This window comes from Sceloporus occidentalis, unplaced genomic scaffold, assembly GCF_023333645.1.
Source record: "Sceloporus occidentalis isolate IW3139 unplaced genomic scaffold, rSceOcc1.0.p SCAF_13, whole genome shotgun sequence".
NCBI lineage: Eukaryota > Metazoa > Chordata > Lepidosauria > Squamata > Phrynosomatidae > Sceloporus > Sceloporus occidentalis.
The window spans coordinates 11,501,961-11,524,303 of NW_028316993.1; the positions used below are offsets into that span (position 1 = coordinate 11,501,961).

General features: G+C 49.7%; 2 protein-coding genes across 3 annotated transcripts; both read left to right on the forward strand.

Moving 5' to 3' along the window:
- The first annotated feature begins 1,399 nt into the window (after positions 1–1,399).
- LSM10 (LSM10, U7 small nuclear RNA associated) lies at positions 1,400–2,646 on the forward strand. The gene is made up of 2 exons (XM_089479194.1): positions 1,400–1,454; positions 2,001–2,646. Exons 1-2 carry the CDS (start codon positions 1,422–1,424, stop codon positions 2,388–2,390), a joined length of 423 nt encoding a protein of 140 aa, XP_089335320.1. The 5' UTR covers positions 1,400–1,421; the 3' UTR covers positions 2,391–2,646.
- A 1,672-nt stretch (positions 2,647–4,318) lies between these two features.
- On the forward strand, positions 4,319–22,289 carry STK40 (serine/threonine kinase 40). 2 transcript variants are annotated; one of them, XM_089478659.1, is made up of 11 exons: positions 4,319–4,393; positions 13,046–13,162; positions 13,781–13,866; positions 14,257–14,400; positions 15,210–15,437; positions 15,627–15,679; positions 17,374–17,489; positions 17,794–17,938; positions 18,485–18,604; positions 19,149–19,233; positions 19,331–22,289. In XM_089478659.1, the coding sequence occupies exons 1-11, from the start codon at positions 4,390–4,392 to the stop codon at positions 19,547–19,549; spliced, it is 1,317 nt and encodes a 438-aa protein (XP_089334785.1). In that variant the 5' UTR covers positions 4,319–4,389; the 3' UTR covers positions 19,550–22,289. The 2 variants fall into 2 exon arrangements, with proteins under 2 accessions (XP_089334785.1, XP_089334784.1); XM_089478658.1 differs by lacking the exon at positions 4,319–4,393 and adding an exon at positions 5,795–5,872.
- The last annotated feature ends 54 nt before the right edge of the window (positions 22,290–22,343 follow it).

The window sequence follows — 22,343 nt, forward strand, 5'->3', positions numbered from 1 at the left end:
TTCCTCCAGCATCCTTCCTGCAAAATGCCAGCTGGCAGCTCACTGGATTCCTTTCCACATTCTTGGAGTTGTTCTCAAAAGGAACTTCTCCAAGCCTTTTACTCTCAAACACAGAAAGCAACCTCGATTTTCAAAGCGGTACACAGAAACATTTGAAACCAAGCATAAAACATTAAACAGCCATGCAATGCACCCAAGAGGAATGGGAGCCCCTTGCCCAGGCAGACCCAGAATAACCTCAGTTGCCCTCATCCAAAGGGGAGGCAAGTTGGTTGTTTCTTTTATGGGGGGCAAGCGGGTCTTTTCTCTGGACGCTGGCCAGCTCCGTCCAGAGGCTTTGTTTTATATGTTGGACTGACATGGCAAGGTTTGGACTGGGAGGCCCTTCCAACTCCCAGTTGGCCTCCCAGTCTAGATCCAAAGGTCTTCCTGTGTTAAGTCTGCAAATGGACTTTGTCAGCAAAGTATCCCAAGTATTTTTCTCTTTATCATTGGTGTACCATCGATAAAAATACATCACCTGTTTTGTTAACCAAGATGGAAACAGGGAAGTCACATTGTGTGTGTGTGTGTGTGTGTGTGTGTGTGTGTGTGTATGTATGTACACTCATCCCTCCATATTCGCTACGGTTAGGGGCACAGGACCCCCATGAATGTGGAAAAACTTCATATAACAAAAACGCCATGTTTTTACCTGAGAGGACACCTCTCTAGGAATCTCTAGGTCCTCCAGTGCAACTCTGTGGTCAACGTCCGACAGACACTCACCATAAAGTTGCACAGGAGGAGCTACAAATGCCTAGCGGAGTATTCTCTCTAGGTCCTTCAGTGTGACTTTTGGTTAAAGGTGACCATAGAGTTGTGCTGGAGGACCTAAATATTCCTAGAGAAGACGTATTAAATCCATTACTAATCAAAGCTGCAGAAGTTAAAGCTGCAAATGGGGAGGGGTGTGTGTGTGTAATATTTGTATGATCCAGTGTGTCCTAGTAGTGGCTTGAGTGTTGGACTCTGAAGAAGAGCCGGGTTCGAGTCCTGGCTGAGCTCTATGATTCTATGTTTCTAAGGGCTGCAAGGAGTCACACTCTCTCAGCCTCAGGGGAAGCTTGCAATCCTTGCCAAGGAAGCCCCAAGTACAGTTCCTCCTTCTCCAGACAAAGGTCTTCCAAGGCAAGAGCTGGGGAAAGCTACAGGGGTTCAGCTCGGAGAACACGCGTGTCGCGCGCGAGTGCTGCCTCCTCTGACACGTGTATAGGGACAGCCAAGAGCTCAGGGAGGCGGGACCAATCCAAAGCAGGCTGAAGCCCCGTCTCTTGATGCATCCAGGCCAATGAGCTGCCTCCTCTTCTTCGTTCCTGCTGGGGGCGTGGTCTCCCGCTCTGGCCCCGCCCATCAGCCGTTCTGGGAGGAGCGGTCAGCGCATGCGCCCTGGAGGCCTTTCCTGTGCTGGGCAGGTAAGCGGAGGAAGAGGCTTCCCTCTCAGTGGACTGCAGGACCTATCATCCCCCCATAAGTCCCCATGGGATAGTCGTTTTCAATTCTGGGATTCTGGATAAGGGAGACTCCTGATTAAATATTAAACACACACAAAAAGAGAATGCAGTGGGCCCTTGATATCTGCTTGGGTTTGGTCCAAGGACCCTCTGTGGATCCCTAAATCCATGGATGCTCAAGTCCCATTATATACAGTGGGGCATCATCATCATTATTATTATTATTATTATTATTGTGGGTCCTTGGTATCTTCTGGGACCCCTCTTTGGATACCAAAATCCATGGATGTTCAAGTCCCTTTAAATACAACGGCACAGTAAAATGGTGCCCCTTACATAGAATGGCAAAACCAAGGTTTGCCTTTTGGAATATATATATATATATATATGTGGAATATTTTCAAGCCATGGGTAAATCTGTGGATATGGAGGGCAAACTACTCAAATGGGCCTCCCAAGGGGCCTCTCTTGGGACTCATCTTTCCCCTTCTGGCCTTTCCCTTCCAGCCGTCTGTCCGTCCATCGATGGCGGTCAGCCACTCGGTTAAGGAGCGGACCATCTCCGAGAACAGCCTAGTGATCCTCCTCCAGGGCCTCCACGGCCGCGTCACCACCGTGGAGCTGCGCGACGAGACGGTGGCCGTGGGCCGCGTCACCAACGTGGACGCCTTCATGAACATCCGCCTGGCCCAGGCCACCTTCACCGACCGGCGTGGGCACACCTCCGAACTGGCTGACCTCTTTGTCACCGGACGCAACGTGCGCTACGTCCACATCCCGGACGAGGTGGACATCCGGGCCACCATCGAAGCCCAGCTGCAGCTCATCCACCGCGTCCGGACGTTTGGCGGGAGAGACAAGGGCCGGAAGGAGTTCCTGCGCCAGAAGAACAAGTGAAAGGGCCAGAGACCCCTGGACTGCCAAAGGCCAGCCAAACAAGGGCTATGGATTCAAAATGGCATCAGGGTGACCATCTTCTTCTTCTTCTGCAGTTGAGTTTACCTCCCTTTGCCAAAATGCGTAGGGACTTGGAGATGCCTTTATGGCTGTAAATGGGTTGTTTTTTGTAACCTCTAATCCTTCTGGTTTGTTATATCCGACCCCCAAACGAACACGTCTTTTTATTTCTGGAATAAACTCTGGCAGCTTTAAAGATCCTCTCTCCCTTTTTTAATAATTGCAGTGTGCCTTCGTTTCCAACTCATGGTGTCCCTAAGGCAAACCTATCACACTCTACTGCCACAACAAACAACTCCCAGAACCCCATAGCCTTGAGCCATGGCGGTCAAAGCAGTGCGAAACCGGATTATGTCTATGATGTGGATGGACTTGGAGTGAAAGAGAGAGGGCACAAATGGGTCGGTGTGCGCACAGAAGGGATGTGTGTGTTTGTGTCTGTGTCTTCTCCATCTCCTAGCCAGAGCTGAAGATGCCAGCTGTGGGCAAAGAGGGCCACCGTTGTCGTTGTTGGTGCCAACCGTTCCCCAGCTTGTTTTCTATGTCCCCAGTGGCGGTGGAGGTGGTGAGTCAGCCTCCGGTGGCATCGCCTGGAGCTGAGGCGCCTGGCACACTTTCTCCAGCAGCTGAGGGTTTGCGTCACACAGGCGGGCATGAGTCACTCCATTGGGAGCCACTTTGGGGAAGAAGGAGAGGAATCCTAAGTTCTAGGAAGACACCGTCCAAGAAACGTAGAGCCATCCAGTCCAACCTCATTCTGCCATGCAGGAAGACACCATCCAAGAATCAGAGGGTTATACATTTGGAAGGGGTCCTAAGGGCCATTTAATCCAACCTCCTTCTTCTGCCATGCAGGAACACACTGTCCAAGAAACATAGAACCATAGAGTTGGAAGAGACCCCAAGAAGGGCCCTGATCCAGTCCAACCCATTCTTCTGCCATGCAGGAACTCTCCGTCAAAGCATCCCCATTGACAGATGGCCATCCAGGCTCTACTTCAAGACCTCCAAAGAAGGAGACTTCATTACGCTCCAAGCGAATGTCTTCCACTGTCAGACAGCCCTGACTGTCCGGAGGTTCCTCCTAATGTTGAGGTGGAATCTCTTTTCCTGCAGTTTGCATCCATTGCTCTGTGTCTTAATCTCTGGAGCAGCAGAAAACAAGCTCACTCCCTCCTCAATATGACATCCTTCAAATATTTAAAGGGGGGGGGGGCTCTCATATCATCTCTTGAGCTTCTCTTCCTCCAGGCTAAACATCCCCAGCTCCCTAAATCATAGCCCCATAGAGTTGGAAGAGACCCCCAAAAATGGCTCTGATCCAGTCCAGCCCTATTCTTCTGCCATGCAGGAACTCTCCATCAAAGCCTGTCCTGGGACAGATGGCCACCCAGCCTCTGCTTTGAAACACCTAGTTCCCACTTTAACTGCCCTGGCTGCCTCCTGTTGCATTCTGGGGCTTGTAGTTCAGCGAGGAGGCCTAAGAGCTCTCTGGCTGAATATTCTAAACTCCCCTCCCTTAAACTGCAGATCCCAGAATGCAACAGGAGGAGGCAGCCAGAACAGTTAAAAGTGGAATAGCAACTGTGTAGTCAGATTCGCTATGGATGGGTTTTCTGTGGGATTCTGGGAAGTGTAGTTTGCGGAGCCGAGAGTCCTCCTCCCCCTCCCTTTCTTTGGCGTCTCCTCCTCCTCTTCCCTATCAGCCAATCAGAGGCGAGCTGCTCCGTCGCCGCGGGCGCCATCTTTGATTCGGGCCGGCCTGCGCTTTCCGGAAACAAAATGGCGGACTGAAGGAGGGAGAGGCGCTGGGAGGGCAGCGAGGGGGCGATGACGTCAGAATTGCGTCACGTCCGTTGTCAGGTGGCGGAGGCTGTGGCGGAGGGAGGCCGAGCGAGTGGGACGGTGGCCGCCGGGGCCGGGGCCGGAGGAGGCCGAGATGGGTGAGGCTCCGGAGGGGAGAAGGGAAGGAGGGTCACACTCTCTCAGCTTCGGAAGGGAGGGCCGCAGCGGGGCAGTAGAGAAGCCATACTTGCCCATAGGGAAACACAGGGCAATACTGGCCCAGAGAGAATACTTGCCCCATGGTTCTCTATGGGGAAGCAATGTATTCCTATAGACAGGTGTTCCCCAATGGTTCCCTATGGGCAGGTATGGTTTCTCAGTGGTCAAGTACTCCCTTATGTTTCCCTATGGGCAAGGATTCCCCGATGGTTCTCTATGGGCAATTAATTTCTAATGAGTCCCTATGGGCAATTAATCCCCGGTAAATCTCTATGGACATGTAATCCCCAATGGTTCTCTATGGGCAAGTACTCCCCAATGATTCCCTATGGGCAAGGATTCCCCAATGGTTCCCTATGGGCAAGGATTCCCCAATGGTTCCCTATGGGCAAGGATTCCCCAATGATCCCCTATGGGCAAGGATTCCCCAATGATCCCCTATGGGCAAGGATTCCCCAATGGTTCCCTATGGGCAAGGATTCCCCAATGGTTCCCTATGGGCAAGGATTCCCCAATGGTTCCCTATGGGCAAGGATTCCCCAATGGTTCCCTATGGGCAAGGATTCCCCAATGGTTCCCTATGGGCAAGGATTCCCCAATGATCCCCTATGGGCAAGGATTCCCCAATGGTTCCCTATGGGCAAGGATTCCCCAATGGTTCCCTATGGGCAAGGATTCCCCAATGGTTCCCTATGGGCAAGGATTCCCCAATGGTTCCCTATGGGCAAGGATTCCCCAATGGTTCCCTATGGGCAAGGATTCCCCAATGATCCCCTATGGGCAAGGATTCCCCAATGATCCCCTATGGGCAAGGATTCCCCAATGGTCCCCTATGGGCAAGGATTCCCCAATGGTTCCCTATGGGCAAGGATTCCCCAATGGTCCCCTATGGGCAAGGATTCCCCAATGGTCCCCTATGGGCAAGGATTCCCCAATGGTTCCCTATGGGCAAGGATTCCCCAATGATCCCCTATGGGCAAGGATTCCCCAATGGTCCCCTATGGGCAAGGATTCCCCAATGGTCCCCTATGGGCAAGGATTCCCCAATGGTTCCCTATGGGCAAGGATTCCCCAATGATCCCCTATGGACAAGGATTCCCCAATGGTTCCCTATGGGCAAGGATTCCCCAATGATCCCCTATGGACAAGGATTCCCCAGTGGTTCCCTATGGACAGCTAAGAAGACTAACAAATGGATCTTTTAATAGGTCAGACCAGGGCTCTCCTTAGAAGGAATGATGGTCAAGTTGAGACTATCATACTTTGGCCACATCATGAAAAGGCATGGATCACTTGGAAAAACAAGAATGCTAGGAAAGGTAGAAGAAAGAGAGGAAGGCCACAAACCAGATGGATAGATTCGATCAGGAGGGTTATTATGGCCAAGGGCTTATTGCAGGATCTGGGCAAGAAGGCAGGTTAGACATGTGTCCCGTTTTTCTTTTATTTAGGTGTGAATATCCCTGCAAAAAAATCTGCACACACACACACACACACACACATACATATATATATATATATATATATATATATCCCCCCAAACCCTTGTGGTGCCAAGCATTTCAGACAATCAGGGAGACTCAACCTGGATCAATCCACAAAATGCAATGGTGATCCATAACGCACTGCAGAAATAATAACCCAGTTTGAGACCACTTTAATTGCCCTGGCTCAGTTGCTAGGGGATTCTGGGAACTGTAGTTTATGGTGGCACTAGAGCTGTCTCTCTCTCTCTCTCTCTCTCTGACAGAGAAGGCTCAGTGCCTCACATGAGTTAACAGTCCTTGGGGCCAGGGAATGGCTGGCAGGGGTCTGCAGTGGAGACCCATGGGAAAGGGCCTGGCAGGCTACAGGATGGAGATGGGGACAAGGTGGCTGAGGAAGGGGCATGGCTGGTGGGGGGGGGGGTCTGGGATGGAGTGCCCTGGGAATGGGGCAGAGTGGCCTAGGAAGGGGCATGGCTGGCAGGATGGGAGATGGGAAAGAGTGCCCTGGGAAAGGGCATGGCTGGCAGGGGTCTATGAAAGGGCCCCTCTGGAGTAGTCTATGAAAGGGCATGGCTGGCAAGGAGGCCTGTGATGGAGTACTCTGGGAAAGAGAATAGCTGGCACAACTTGGTCTGTGAATGTGTGCACATGGATGGCAAGGGGGAAACTCAGTACAGATAACTGAGTTGAGTAAAGATATAAAGCATGCACCTGTTTACTTCCATTGCTTCTGGCGTCTATTTTCCCCTTCCGCAATTCCTGCATTCAGGGGGACCACAGGCCCTCACTCCCTTGTAACTCTCTCCCTGTTACGCAGCTGTGCGCTCCCCCTTTAATTTAGTTTATATTTAGCTGTTTAAGTGCCTTTACCCAGCCACCCCCAGACAGTCAAGCCACCTTTCCTCTTCCTCCTTCTTCTTTTTTTCTTTCTGCTCTCTTTCTCAGCCACTCCTCCCCTTCTTGCATCTTCCTCCATTTCTCCTCCTTCCCCACGTTTGCACTCGCTTTGTTTCTTAGACATTGGGGCCGAATGTGAAGGGCTCCTCTTTGACAGCAGCTGCTCTGCTTTCTGCCAGCCCATACCTAGTTGCTATCAGGGCTGGTGGGCATTGCTGCCAAGGATGTTCCCCACTCTCCAGGGCCCCTTCCCGCTTGAGAGAGCTCTGCCTGGCTTGCCCTGGACTGACTGGGAGCTGAATGATGGAAACACAAACCGGCTTGTGATGCGATGGAGGTGCTGAGCATGCAGTGGGACAGGTGCGCCTTCCTGGGAGAGACAAAGATGCAGAGAGCAATTGTGCAGAGCAAGCAGCCGTGGCAGAGAAGAAAAGGGTTTGCTAAATCAGTGAAACGGAGAAGAAGAAGAGGTGATGTGAGAACCGTTCTTGACACACCTGAATTGCTGGAAGGGATCCAACCAACAGGTTCAAATGGCAAGAATGGAGGTTTTGAGTAAAGAATGTAGAACCTTTTGATGGTGAGAACTGGTGGAGTCTCCTCCTTTGGAGGTTTTTAAACAGAGGCTGAATGGCCATTTCTCACAGGGAGGGTTTTGATTGTGTCTTCTTGCATGGCAGAATGGGGTTGCATTGGATGACCCTTGGGGTCTCTTCCAACTCTGTGATTCTGTGGCCATGGCATAGGCTGCCTGGGTGGGTAGTAGGCTCTCTCCCTCTCCTTTGTTGGAGGTTTTGAAAGCAGGGTTTGATGGCCATCTTTCAGAGTTGCTTTAGCTGTGGATTCCTGCACAGCCCCTAGTGATCCTTGGAGTCTCTCCCAAGTTTGTGGCTTTGAGACAATTGTTGATGCTTGAAGTGGAGGCCCTGCCTGGGATTTAAAACATCCATTGCATGAATGAGGAAGACTGTGCTCAGCCTGGAGAGGAATCTGTAAGCACTTGCAAGTAACACACACAAAGTGCTCTTTAGTCAAGGAAATTGTGGGTCAGCTGAATTTGATTTCTCTGGTCCTTTGCCAGTTTTAGATGGCCCTCAGGGATCATGGTCTGTGGCCCCGTCACAGGTGTCTCAAGCCTTTGGTTTGGAAACATGTCAATGGTGCTTCTTCTCTTGAGTGTTTAATTTGTCAATTGGCAATCTTTCCTTTCCTTGTGATTGTTGATAGGCCACCTTAGAATTGTGGTTTTGTGGTAGGCCACAAGCCAGGGTTGTAAGGACGGCTGCTTTGGGTGCAGAGATGGATTGGCAGATCCGGTGCTCTCCTTGGCCTGCCTTTCCTCAGGCTGTGGGCATGTCATTCCCCATGGACTTACTTCCCAGTAAGTCCCCCCAATCGGGGGATGATATTTTCTCAGGAGCATAACTGTCGAGAGATAGATAGATAGATAGATAGATAGATAGATAGATGCATAGATTCCCATCCAATATAACATGGCTCTTCCCACCTTGCTGGACTACAGCTCCCAGCAGCTCCCTAGCCATCACAGCCAACAGTGAAGAATGCTGGGAGCTGTAGTCTGATAACATCTGGAGGGCCACATGATTCCCATTCAGGCAGGTATGAGATCTTTATTGCATAAACCCCTGGTGTCTTTTCCTCTTTTTAAAATTTCTCTTGTATTTTCGGTGATTTCTAAAACTCTCTGTTTAATCCTGATAGGAAGTTGTAAGTGTGTGTACAAGAGAGAAAGAGATTGAGACAGGAACTGATTTATGGGCATAATAAATACATCTGGCACGTATATTTTCTGCTCAAGGTCTTTAATTATGGAGGAGTCAGTCAAAGTTGGGAGCTACCGATTGTGAAATCAAAGCACTGAAACTTTGACTCTCCTGGCCGGCGAAGGCGGCTTCTTACATCTCCATGTGCGTGAAGGAGAAAACGGACAGGCTGATGGCTCAAGCAAGCCGTGCGTTGGTCAGTCGGGTTGCATGACCACTCAGCGGGTGGTTGACCCATAACTGGATCAGGAATACTTGCAGGCCCTGGGAGTGGGGAGAGATGGTCCTGCTGAAACCCTGAGGGTTTGAGCTTTCCTTTTCAGTTATTCCAGCTCTGATTGCAGCATCACTCCGGGGCTGAGAGGTGTGCAACCAGAGAAGTCAGAGTAGACAGAGTCTATGCAAAATAATAATAACAATAATAATTTGTGTGTGTACTGACACCTCTTGAAGTCTCCAAAATTTCTCAGAGCAGCATCCTACCAACTACCAACAGGTTGATTTTTGCAGTCCAGGAGAATGGTGCAGCTGTGTTTCCTAAGTGCGGTTACTTCCCTCTCTCCCAGTTAAAACCTCAATTTTGGCCAGCATTGTAGCTGTCACAGTTGCCCTGTTTGACTTGTATTGGGTTCATTCATTGTGTGACTGATTAACTTTATTAACCAGTGCATCTTAAAAAGCCAAGCATTTTCCACAGAGAAAAAAACACATAGGAGGGGGAAATGTTTTCACCTTGCTTTGCCCCTGGCGAGTAGCATCACTCTTGAGCAAGCATCTTTAGGGAATGTTGTCATTGAACATACAGCCTTTCACCCTTCCAAAATTAAAACTTCGTGAGATATTTGACTGCAGGGCCACCTCTTGCCTTCTGGCGAACATTATCAGTGAACCATCCTGAATTTCCACCAGTTTATGAACTGGACTTAATGATAGTACAGGTTGGATTGTAATTAGGAAGAAGGTAAACTCAGCCCTCCGCTTGCATTCTTTGCAAAATAGTTGGCTAGGGCTTCATCCTCCTTGGAGCCCTGTGTGGTTGGATAGATTTGTCTTTCTCCCTGTCTGTGTGTCTTTGTCTTTTCTCTTTCTCTCTTCCTGCCAGTTGCACAGCCGTCCAGCTTGCCAAACTTACTCATTCCTTGCAGCGACCATTGTTGTTGCTGAAGCTGCCAGTGTGACAGAAGTGCAAAAGAAGAACTCCTTTGCTGACATTTCAATGCCCTTTAACAGAGTCCAGCAATGAGGATGTTTATCTGACTCATGCTATCCAGGGTTAGGTCGGGGCATTTGAGGAGGCTTTGCTTTTTGCACGGCCGGGTTAAATATCGCATCCTTTGCCTGGCAGGAGAGTATCCTATTTAAAAGTGATTTAAAATTATTACTTTTAAAATTCATATTTTATTGATTCACTATAGAAAAATACAAGGAAGTATTTAAAGCACTTAAAAGCATGTTTATACCTTAAAGATGAAGGTCCAGCACTCCCTCTTTTGCAAAACCAATGCAAAGCCCAAGGCCTGTTAAAATAAAAAGGTCTTTGCCTGCCAGTGGAAAGAGGAGAAGCCAGCTGAGCCTCCCATGGAAGGGAATGCCATAGTCTGGAAGCATCCACCTAGAAGGCTCTGTCTTCCATTTGGAGTGTCGATGGGACCAAGGGAAAGCTCTTCCTCGAAAATCATAAGCCTCAGGTAGATCCTGTGGGGGAGAAGTTTGCACCTGCCTAGCAGAATTGCTTCAGACCCAGTTCTACATCTTTGAAGTCCTGGACTCGGTCCCACATATTTCAGGACAGCTGGGACATGACGCGCTTGTCCCTAGAGACCTCAGAGGCATCCGTGAAGCTGTTCTGGGCCACCAGCCGGTCCTTTGAGACCAAAAGAAGACTTGTGAATGGATCTTTTTGGACTCTGCCCAGAACGATGCACTGCCCCACTATTATGTTCCATCCACTGTTGTCCCGCTATTTCTCATTGCCTGCATTCTGCACGTCTTTGCTTCCTTCCCTTGCAGAAGTCTGTTGGGCTTCACAGCTTCTCCTGGCCTTTTCCTTTTATTGCTTAACCTGGGTCAGGTTTCCAACAGGGTTTCCTTGTAAGGATGGTCCGTTATTTCTGCCTCGGCTGAGTCACGATCTGTTCTTGCCTCCCCAGTTCCCAGGCACGATTTTTCTAGGAATTATAAAGTGGGGCTTTCACCAGATCTGCTGGAGTCTTAGTTCCTTGCCCATTGCAATGTTTTAAATGCAGCCCTTGTCTAACGTCCTCCACCCTCATCCTCAGCGCTTTGCCACCTTAGCACACAGGCCCTTTTGTGTGTATCTGCACAAGTCCTGGGCAGCTGGGCTTTGGTGTTCTTTGGATCTCTGAAACAAGTTGTTGTTGCACAGAAATTGCAGGACAGTGGGGCTTTCAAGGGTCCCCACAAATGGATCAGGGGCCAAAAGGAGGTGCCGATTCAGTAACGGAAGCAGTTTTGCTGGGCTGGCTTCTCTTTGGATGCCACACAGAGTTGGAACAGAAGCAGATGTTTACGTTTGCTCTTCAGGCGTGGCCAGATATGAAGCAAGAGGCCAAAGCTTGAGAACATCTGGCTTCTGACTCGGGTCCCCCCGGCCCCTTTCACAGCTGTGTATTTTGGGGCCATGGCTGCCTGTTCTTTGCACCAAGGCATCCCACTTGGTTGCCTACAAGGGCTGCATGGAGCAACCTGAACCGCCAGTCCAGTTAAAGTTCTTGGCATGCCTTTGCTCCCCTCATGGAGTTGACCATAGGGGCCGACCAGAAGTTACACATCTCCCTACATCCTCCTCCTCAGCTTCCCTCCAGGTCTGAAGCCTTCACCAGGCCTGCATTTCCTCACAGGTCATTGAGAGTTGCATGTGGTTTATTTGCTTTGCGAGGATGATGTGCATTAGAGTACCACCATGCCTTCCTGATCTCACCTGATTTTGGAAGCCAAGCAATCATACTAAATAGTATGCAACTCTGTGGTCAATACCTGGCAGAAGTTGATCATAGGATCACGTTGGGAGGACCTACAATTGCCTAGAGAAGTGTTTTCTCTAGGAACTTCTAGGTTTTTCCAGCTCAATTCTGTGGTCAACCTCAGGCAGAGTTGCACTGGAGGACCTAGAGATTCCTAGAGAGAACATATTTATTGAAACTGCAAGTAATCAGATCTGCAAACGTCCAAGCTGAAAATGTGGAGGGCCAACTGTATTGGTTTGCACAGAACAGCTATGAAGTCTTTGTCTCAACAAAGAAAGAGTGGTAGGCTTCATGTAGGATTCCCCCTCTTTTTGCATGAACATCAGATGCTTTGGAAAGATCCTCTGTGGCCCCATGCCACCTGGGCACCTCTCCTTGCTTCTGCCCACCAGCTGGCCAGCCACAGTCACCGATGCAGAGAGCAGCAGCTGACGTTTCAGGTTGGATGGCAGGAAGGGTGCCTTGCCAGGAGTCTCAGGGGAAAGAAGTGAGTCATCCGTTCCACATGCTGCCTCTCAACCTGAGCAGCGTGGGAACGTCTCTCGTATTTCCCTGTGTCACATTATGCCGGGTGCCTCAGCCCTGGGCGGATGGTTCTGGGTGCCAAACCAGCTCACCGTCCTCCTCTTCAGTCTGAGAAACAGGCAGGGAACAAACATGGGAAAGGGCAAATCTCCTACACTAGTGCTTCTCAGGCTGTCTGACATGCGGGGCTGGCAGGCAATTTATTTTACCCCAATGTGCCAGGGGCTGGCACCATATTTGTGCTGTTTGGGTGCAGTTGTTCCTTCCTTTCCTGTAAATTTGCCCTGGACTCACAACAGTCCAAGGATCACCACTTCTGAGTTTCTGGTACCTCTGTGTGGGTCCCTGATGTATTGCCTGAAATTGCGAGTCATAGAATAGTAGTGTCGGAAGGAATCCCAGAGAACATCTACTCCAATTCCCTTAAGGTTCAGCAATGCTGTATTTTCCTTTGTTGTTTATGTTAATGGGGAGGAGAAGCTAGCCTACCGACAGAAGTACAATAAAGAGGGAACCCTTCCTGGGGAGGGATTTCCAGAACTCAAGGGCAGCTGCTGAGAAGTCCCTGTCTCTAAGTCCTCCACCATGCCTACCTGTGAAGATGGTGAGACTGAAAGAAGGGATTCCTCTGAGGACCTTGGGGCCTGGGCAGGTTCATATGGGGAGATAAAAACCATTGGCCACCTTGGACCCAAGCTGTGTAGTGCTTTGGAGGTCATAACCAGCACTTTGAATTGCGCCAAGATACAGACCAGTCACTGGCCTGAAACAAAGCTCTGCTTGCCCCTTGATAACTGGTCTCCTTAACTGTCTGCAGGCATGATGGTCACTGTGGGAGCCCCATGAAGATACAGCGCAGGGCCTTGTTAAAACAAATTTCTGACTCTCTTTCTCTCTCTGTTTTTTTCCAGAACTCAGAATGAAGAGGCGTGTGTCTGACAGAGGAGGAGGGGAAACGTCCACCAAGGCGCTCTGCCCAGGCATTTCCAGCAACAGCACCACCAAGCGGGCTGGACCCTTCATTCTTGGTAAGTGGGGGGACCTCCGTCTTAATAGGACACATGCATGATCTCCAAAGCATATGTGGCCATCGGAACTGTGTCACACTGAAGTGTGGAAGGGCAGGAGAACAACTCCCAGTTTATTTAATTTTCTTCTTGTTATGTGTAGTCACGTTGACTTTGAATTACTGCAGCCTAATAATGAGAGGCTTCCAAAAGCTCCGGTCATCAGTAGCCTTCCTCAGGTCTTGCAAAAGCTGTGGCTTGCTAGATTGAGTCTGTCCATCTGTTGTGTGACCTTCCTCTTGTATTTAGCCCTTTAACATATTCTGGAGCTGCTATTCCTCAAAGGGATCACAGAGTGGTGTCCAAAAGGGGGTCTGCTTAGAAATAAGTGTTGCAGTGTGTTCATTTGTTAACATAACTGGTCTCCTGAGAAGAATAACTAGAACATTATACTGTTTATTTAGTTCATCTAACATCCAGAAAATTGCAGATTGGCGTGTGTATGCGGAGTGTGTGTGAAAAATTTTCCACAAAAAGTATAGTATTTCTTCCATTTTAGAAATTTTTCTGTGGAAAAAAAAATCCACTCCATATCTCTGAGCAAAGCTGTTCAATTCTGGGGATTTGTGTGTGTTCCAGGGCCTCGTTTAGGCAACTCCCCGGTGCCAAGCATTGTCCAGTGTTTAGCAAGAAAAGACGGGACAGATGACTTCTACCAGCTCAAGGTAAGCAACATGTAACTGAGCCCTTGCCTTTTGGAGTGGAGCTTGGCTTGGCTAGGCCCTTCAGGTAAAATGGTAAATGAATTCACAACGCATTTCAAACCTTGCTTCTATTTCTGCCCATTGGTGCTTAAAGCCCTGCAACACAACGGACAAAGTGGAGTCTTGAGGAGAAGATGCATCCCTTCTCTTTGCCCTCCACATGTTAGAGCCTCACTCAAATGGAGATTAACACACACACACACACGTATATATATTCTCCTTTGAGAGTTCTCTGTAGCCAGCCATAATACTCCAAAAATGCATGGTTTTGAGGTTTGGGCTTGCCAGATGTCTTGAGGAAAGAGACAGCTCCTTTTCACCCCCCTAGCCTTCTTGCCTCCTTTCCCAAAGATCCTCACCTTGGAGGACAAGAGTGACAAAGCCACAGAAACCCAAGAAGAGCGTCAGGGGAAGATGTTGCTTCATACTGAGTACTCCTTGTTGTCCCTTCTGCACAACCAGGATGGGGTGGTCCACCACCATGGCCTTTTCCAGGTAAGAACATCTTATTCTTGTCATAGCTTTGCGTTTCACAGTGGCAACTAGCCTGGGATGTGTGCAGTGTTGTTGCTGGCATTCTCCACCAGACTTTGCCCTTGGGGAAGCTATGAGGTCTGTGTTCTTAAACACGCATTCCAAAAATCTGTCTAGCCAAGACTTCCAATCCCAACATCTTCTGGTTCTGAGGGACCTCAGCTTCCATCATCCCAGTAGCCTGGCTGGGGGATGATGGGAAGTGCTGTTCAGTACATCTGGAAGTTATCAGTCTGGGAAAGGCAAAGCCAACAGATTGTTTTTTCTCCAAACTGTCATCATTGCTTCCACATTTTTTGCCGCTGTTGTCAGAAGCAGCTGCTGGTGTCTTGAGACCTGAAAAAACAACAGCCTATTTTCCTTGTTGTTCTCTGACAGTAAAATGTCATTCTGTACTCACTTGAACATGGCTTGCAGCCCACAGCTGGCCTTCCAAAAAGAGTAGGGAACTGCTTCCATTACATTTTCAAGCATATTAGCAGGTGCTTGATGAAGTATTGGTGGAGAGGAATTCTTTGCTTCTAGTAAAAATCCATTTCTACCCCAATGAATCCCTATGGATTCCTCACATGGCATACAGGATTCTGGCCAACATTGTAGTTGGGTTTTTCATTGGACCAGCAGTAAGAGCTAAACTCCCAAAAAGGAAGGGCTAGGTTTCTGGTAGTCTGCCCAACGCAGGGGGTCAGCGACTAGCCAGCAGCAAAGTCTGGGCTGGGTGGGGGTGCAAGGCCCCAGTCTTTGAGACAGACTCTTCTTGAGCCATGCAGGACCGAGCCTGTGAGCTTGTGGAAGACCCTGAGTCCAACCGGATGGTCCGGAAGATGAAGAAGCGGATCTGCCTGGTGCTGGACTGCCTCTGCGCCCACGACTTCAGCGACAAGACGGCCGACCTCATCAACCTCCAGCATTATGTCATCAAGGAGAAGCGCCTGAGCGAGCGGGAAACAGTTGTCATCTTCTATGATGTGGTGCGGGTGGTGGAAGCCTTGCACAAGGTACCTTTCTCTGTCCTCTTCCCGAAGCGGCTGCAGGGGAAGCGTGGGCCTGGGGAGGGAGCAGCGGTGACAGCCATATCTGGAGTGCAAAGGGGGCGGTTGAAGCACATCGTTCACTTTTGTCATTCTGCGTCTGGCACAATCCTCTCCTTTGCTCTTAATAGTCAAAATGCTCCTTTGTCATTGCAGAAGAACATTGTGCACAGAGACCTGAAGCTGGGGAACATGGTGCTGAACAAAAGGTAAGTTTTTGTGTCTTTGCCAAACATGTTCTTTTAGCTTTTGGAATTCCTGTGGAACTTTTTTGCCACTCTTCATTAAAATTGCAATCCCCAGAAGGGAATAAAACAGGTATGCGCCGAGCCCAGGGTCAGCATCATCCTGGAGCACTTCCTTTCTCCATCGGATACATCTACACACAAGGCAGGCAAGAACATTAGAAGATTCTGGTGCTGCCTCATCATCTCCTCCCACCTTCTTTGTATACAACGGCCTTTGTTAAGATTTCAGAGAGGACAGAGAGTGGAGTGCGCGGGAGCTGGGGAGGATGTGGGTCAGATAGTGCATTAGTCAGACACTTGATTCTGGCACCCAAACGGCTCAGGTGACTCCAGAGCTTTGTCACTTGTGCAACTGCTCTGAGGTGACTTTCAAAGAGTCACAGGAGGGGAGACTGGGCCAACCCGTTCTTGCCTTAGAGCCTGCCTTGGCCACCACCCTCTCCCTTTTGCACCCAGGTGCTTTGGGGCTCACCCTCAGGAGGATACACCTGGCACAGCTCCATCTCTGTACACACACCCTTTTTGGAAAAAAATCAAGTGACGTTTGGACCAGCTCCTCTTTCTGTCATGCCTCCATTCTTCCTTATACTAAATCTACAGTTGTAGTCAGGAGGAAAGTCTAGCTCTCTGTGTGTCTTAGTTGGAAGGCATTTCTCTTTTCTTTTTTAAGCAAGATCCTCTTGAACCCAGATCCAGCCAATAAATAAATAAATACATGGCACCCCATAATCTTCTCCAAGCTAAAAATCCCCAGCTCCCTCAGCCACTCCTCATAAGGCTTGATGGTTTCCAGACCTTCCACCATTTTGGTCACCCTCCTCAGGACACGCTCCAGCCATGCAATGCTCTGCCTGGGCATCTGGCTCCAAAGTGCAGGGAGGGCATGACCCACCGGAGCATCCGTTGAACAATGGTCCACTGGTGCGGAAAAGGCCCTGAGTCATTGCCCTGGAGTCCCATGCAGGCAAATGGTTCATTTATCGCTCTATCCTGCTACCTCCCTCCCTCCATTCCCGCTGCCAAAGGGAGGCAGGTTTTGGCCGACAGCAAATGGCTGCTCATCCACTTAACAGCTGAAGTGCCTTGGACACTGTTTGCTCCTGTGGGTATATGTGGGAGGGGTGGACTCTGCAGTGGAGAGGAAGAAAGAGAAAAAGGAGGAAAATGTTGCTGTCTGGCAAAGGAAGCAGAGGATGTTTATGAGCTCAGGAAGGCCTTTGTGACTTCCTCACAAGGGAACCATCAAGGGGCTGGCTGCTTGCAGGGCTGAGCCCTTTTCTCCAAAGGTCCCACTTGGTTTATGGCAGGGCTGGACACACGCTGTCAGCCCTAAAGGCTGCCTTGCGCAATTTTCAGCTATTTTGGCCATTTTGGAAGAGCAAATGGTCCTCTGGTCACTTCTCTTAACATTCAACATGGATTCAAATTACAAGAGAAGGGATTCCTACTAAACATCAGGGAGAGCTTCTTTCCTGTCAAAGCAATTCCAGGAGTGGAATGGACTTCTTCAGAGAGTAGTGGGCTCTCCGTCTTTGGAGGGCTTTGAGCAGAGATTGGATGAGCAACTTTCAGGAGTGCTTTAGTTTTGGATTCCTGCATGGCACAAGGGGGTTGTGTCCCCTAGTCTAAACATGATTTCTTTCCTTTCCTCCCAGGACCCACCGGATCACAATCACCAACTTCTGCCTGGGGAAGCACCTGGTGAGCGAAGACGACCTGCTGAAGGACCAGCGTGGCAGCCCGGCCTACATCAGCCCAGACGTCCTCAGCGGTAGGCAGTGTCCCTTCTGAGGGGGGTCTTCCTCCCCAACCCATGGATGGGAGGCAGTAGCCAAGGATCTCTTGGGTGGGGGACCTGGAAAAAAGGATCCTGCTGGAGCCCTGGAGAGAAAGATAGGCCAGAGTCAGCATTACTGACCTAGAGAGACCAAGGCTGACTGGAGGAGGGAAATGTCCTGCGTGTGCCTCCAATCTATTCCAGCCCCAGCAGAGGGAATGAGACGAACCAGCCAAATGCCTTAATTGCTGTCACCACCACCACATAACTGAATCTTCTTCTCTTCCTCTTCCTGCAGGTCGGCCATATCGTGGGAAGCCCAGCGACATGTGGGCATTGGGGGTGGTCCTATTCACTAAGCTCTATGGGCAGTTCCCTTTCTATGACAGCATCCCCCAGGAGCTCTTCCGCAAGATCAAGGCTGCCGAATACACCATCCCAGAGTGAGTAAAAGCTGCTGGCCCCAGTCCTGGCCCACTGAAGACCCTCCCCACCTCATCAGGATCCACATGGGCAGCTTTCTTCCTGTCTAGCAAGCTCAAATCTTGGCCCCCTCAGCCTCCTCAGGCTGACTATTGGGATGCTTCATGCACATAGTTGGTGTTGATGCCTTTTGAAATGATAAGAGACATAGCCATGTTCATCTGGAATATCAGTATGCAAAGGGATCTCAACGTTGCTACAAGATCCCTTTGCATATGAAAATGATAATGCTGGTACATAGCTAACATATATATTGTAATGGTAGTATATAACACTGATAACACATGAGAATATAAAATTACCATATTAGTATGATAAAGGGTTCACATGGACACTGAGAAATGAGTGCATTTTAAATTAAAAGAAACTGCAATTGGAAATGCTTTTGTGCTCCAATGGATAGCGATCCCCTTAGGGAAGGGAGTGGGGATCCCTGCCAGGGGTGGCTAGCAGTGGGTCAGCACAGTGAAGGAGAGCCTCCCCTGACCCTCCTTGTTCCCCTGCAGAGATGGACGAGTGTCAGAAAACACAGTGTGCTTGATCCGGAAGCTGTTGGTCTTGGACCCCCAGCAGCGATTGACAGCCTCGGAAGTGCTTGACTCCCTCAGTTCCATCATTGCTTCTTGGTAAGTTGGGAACCATGGAGGCAGTTGGGATGGGGGTCACTCAGCCGGAGGCTCCAGCCTCAAGCAGAACTGCTGGGTTCCTAAGGAACAGGCAAGCAGCTAAAGAAGAAGGATGGAAAACATTCAGACAAGAGACAAAAAATGAGTTTTCTAAGCACTGGAGGGATGAGAATCTTTGCAGCTTGGGACTTACTCTGTGTGGAAAAACAAAAGGGTGTTTTTTGTGCATTTTCCACACAGGAACCCCAAGTGTGTTTTTCACATGCACTGGGTCCCAAATTATGAATTGTCCTTGAGAATTGCACAGTTTTTGCAGTCTTTCTAGCAGCAAGGAGGAAAATGTCAAAAGTATCCATTCTTGCCTGAGAGAATGAGTTAATATTCATACTCAAGGAGGCTGAGAGGGAAGGATGAAGCCAGTATAAATTCGTCAACTCTTTTCCTGGGACCCAGGGACATTCCCTCTCTCAGCCATCAGGGGCATGAGGTCGGTGGGTGTGAGATTGCACATTACTGAGTCTCGTTTCTTACCTTTCTTCCGCAGGCAGTCCTTGTCTTCACTGAGTGGGCCTTTGCAGGTGGTGCCAGATATAGATGACCAGGTGGGAAATCCAGAAAATGCGCACGAGGTGAGTAAGACCCAAGGGGCTTATGGAGGGGCAGGGGGGACATGAGCCTGATCCTCTGCCCAGGCCGCCCCTAAAGCTCTCTGACCCTTCCCCACAGGCCAAAGTGACTGAAGAATGCTCCCAGTATGAATTCGAGAACTACATGAGGCAACAGCTGCTGCTGGCGGAGGAGAAGAACACCCTCCACGAGGCCAAGGGCTTCCTCCAGAAGCGGCAGTTCGGCAACATCCCCCCTGTGCGGCGCCTTGGGCATGACGCACAGCCCATGAACCCCCTTGATGCCGCCATTCTAGCACAGCACTACCTTCGGAAGTAGCCACATCGCCAGGCCAGAACCCTCTTCCAAGGACGCCACCTGCCCTGACTGCCGCCGCCTCCTGGGACCCCTGAGAATGTAGCAAGTCTTCCCCTGCGCTCCAAGACCGCCGGCGGGTCTTGCCTGCTGGGGTTGGTGCACCCCACCATCACCCTCCACCCCAAAGGGCAGGGAGAGAAGACAACTCTTTGGGGGTCAGGAGGGGAGAACAGCTGGGCAGATGTTTAACTCTCCCCCTAGCCAGCTGATCTGCTTTTAATCATGACTCTGAAATCTACCTCTCTGTCTTTTTTAACCACACTGTTCTCTGGACTGGAAGGACGAGTGCTTCAGGTGGGAAGGTTTGCTCCAGTGGGGCCGCTTTCCTGGCGCAAGCGGTTGAACTGCAGATACACACATATGCACACCCTGCAGTTTGCGTTTGCCCCCCCCCCCCCCCCACGGTTTGAATAAGCTTCATTCTTTCCCCTTCCTTTTCTTTCCCTCTGGGTTTCACTAAAGAAAATCTCTGTTTCTTAAACCCTCTCCCATTCTGCACCCTCTTCCCCCCCAAAGCCTCCTTCTGTTGGTTCAGTTTTTAATTTAACGCCTGGTTTGGATATAATTTGCGCAAGCGTCGATTTGAGACACCAGAGACTCAGGTGAACAGAATTGTGAGATGCAGGAAGAGTTTTTCCAACCAGAAGCTATTTAAAATGTAGCTCTTTTTTTCCCTTCTCATTTTTTGAGAGGTTGTTTTTCTTCTTTTCTGGAGGTACAAACCTCTCGATTCTAATCGTTTTGGATTTCCTGGGGTTTCTTTTATTTTTTCCTCCCCCAATTGGTAGCTTGCGAGGGTTGTGATATTGTTGCATTAATTCTGTTGATGTCTCTCTTGCCCTCTCCCCACAGTGGCACAGCTGGAGAGATAGAACTGTGATAATGTGAAAAGGTATTTTGTCCTCCTCCTCTTCTCTCCCGTTCCCACCATTTCCCCCACCCTCACCCCAGTTACCAGCAAGTCAGGTTCAAGAAGAGTTGCCAAGCCTTTGTGGGCTCTTTGCGTCGTCTTGCCATTGTCTCATCACAGCACTTACCTGCACAATCGGGGCACTTTGGGCGAAGATCTTCCAAAGGCCAGGTTGCACCGAGAATGGACCGGATCATTTCTGAGCCACGTTCCTCGAACTGGATGCCTCTCTTGCCAGATTTAAGCCAATTCTCGAGCAACCTTTTCCGGATCGTCTTACCCCGGCCTCTCTTACCTGTGATTGCTTCCCCGGTACCATCGCTGGCATAAGGTTTGGCTTCTCTTTTCCCCGGGACAGAAGCATTGGTCGAAGTGATAGCAAAGAGCGAGTGATACCGACATGGTCATGTCTCATACTGGAGCCGTTTGAACCCACCTTGCTAGCGGAGATAAGAGGTTGGGCATGGACACCCCAAAGCCCTATTTGCGGTAGGAGGAAGTTTTTCCTGAGAAAGTGCATTTCCACGGTTGTAGAAAGAGATGCAAGCACAGATTTCGGCCCCTCTGCTCACAGGAGAAGGTGGAAGGATTTCGGAATTTCAAACTTTGGAAATCTTTGTTGTTTTTGTGGCCAGTGCGCAAGACCTCTTTAAAACTCTCTGCAAGGAGTCTCCATGGAGCTGGATGTGGGGCTGAACATATATTGTCTCCACTTTGGAAACACCAGGCAGGAAATGAACAAGGATCTAGGTGGTCTTCCTCACGCAGGAAGGAGGATCTGCTGTGACTCTGGACCACTGTTGCCCACCGTCCACGCAGCCTCAGGCCTTCAGCATCAGTGAGTCAGTGGTCCTCCTGAAGCTTTATCCTTGGCCATCTCGCCTCCCAGGCCGAAGTTGAACATGAAAAGGCTACCAGAAAGACAGAAGACCAAGGTGGTGGTACATTTGGCCTCAGGGCTCCCAGCTAAGAGCCTCCACCATCAACACCCAAACTCCTTTCCAGGTGGAATAGAGGGATGGGGTCCTTTTGTTTTCTCAGGGCTCAGTTTCTGGAATTACCACTTACAGTGCCCAGAACATTTGGCAGGAATGGAAAGAATCCCTTGAGCGGGGAAAGGCATGTCCTCCCCACTCCAGAAATGAGTTGTGACCCTCATCAGCTTGTGGCTTGGACGTCCTCATGGAGCTTTGTAGAGGGGTCTACTCTACAGTTTTACAATGGAGGCATCGCCTTGGATTGATGTTGGGTTGTAAGGATCTGGTTTTACTCTGTGCATTTTCTTAATGAGAGTAGAAGACACCAGCGGCTGAAAGCATCCAGTGCTGGAGGAAGTCTCTGTTGCCCTTCCTAAATGCATCCCTCGAGGGTTGCATTTCTCTCCATCCCTGCCTCCTGTCCCATTTTTCATTCCCCAATGTAGCCGGATTTGTGTCCGTATCGGTCCCCATCCCAAACTCCGAATAAAGATAGTGATAACGCTGGCGGCAGCGCTAGAGCTGAGAGCATTCCAGCCCTTCTCTTGCATTGTGATGCAACAGAAAAAAACTGGATGAAGATGGAAAGGAAGAAGGAAATTTGGGGTGGGAGATTGGAGGGGAGGCACGTTGGTGTGAGATTTCTGCTTTGGGTAGATTGCAGGCTGATATGCGAGGAACCAGAGACAAAAAAGATCCTGTTGTAAAAATGATAATAATAATAAATTGCAAAGAGAATTTGTATAGAGACCTATTTTTGTATTACATCCAACTTATTCCTGCATGTCAGCAATAAAGATTTCATAACGTAGAATCTGAGATCTCTGTGTGATAACGGGGAATGTCAATCCACTTTCGGGGGTCAGTT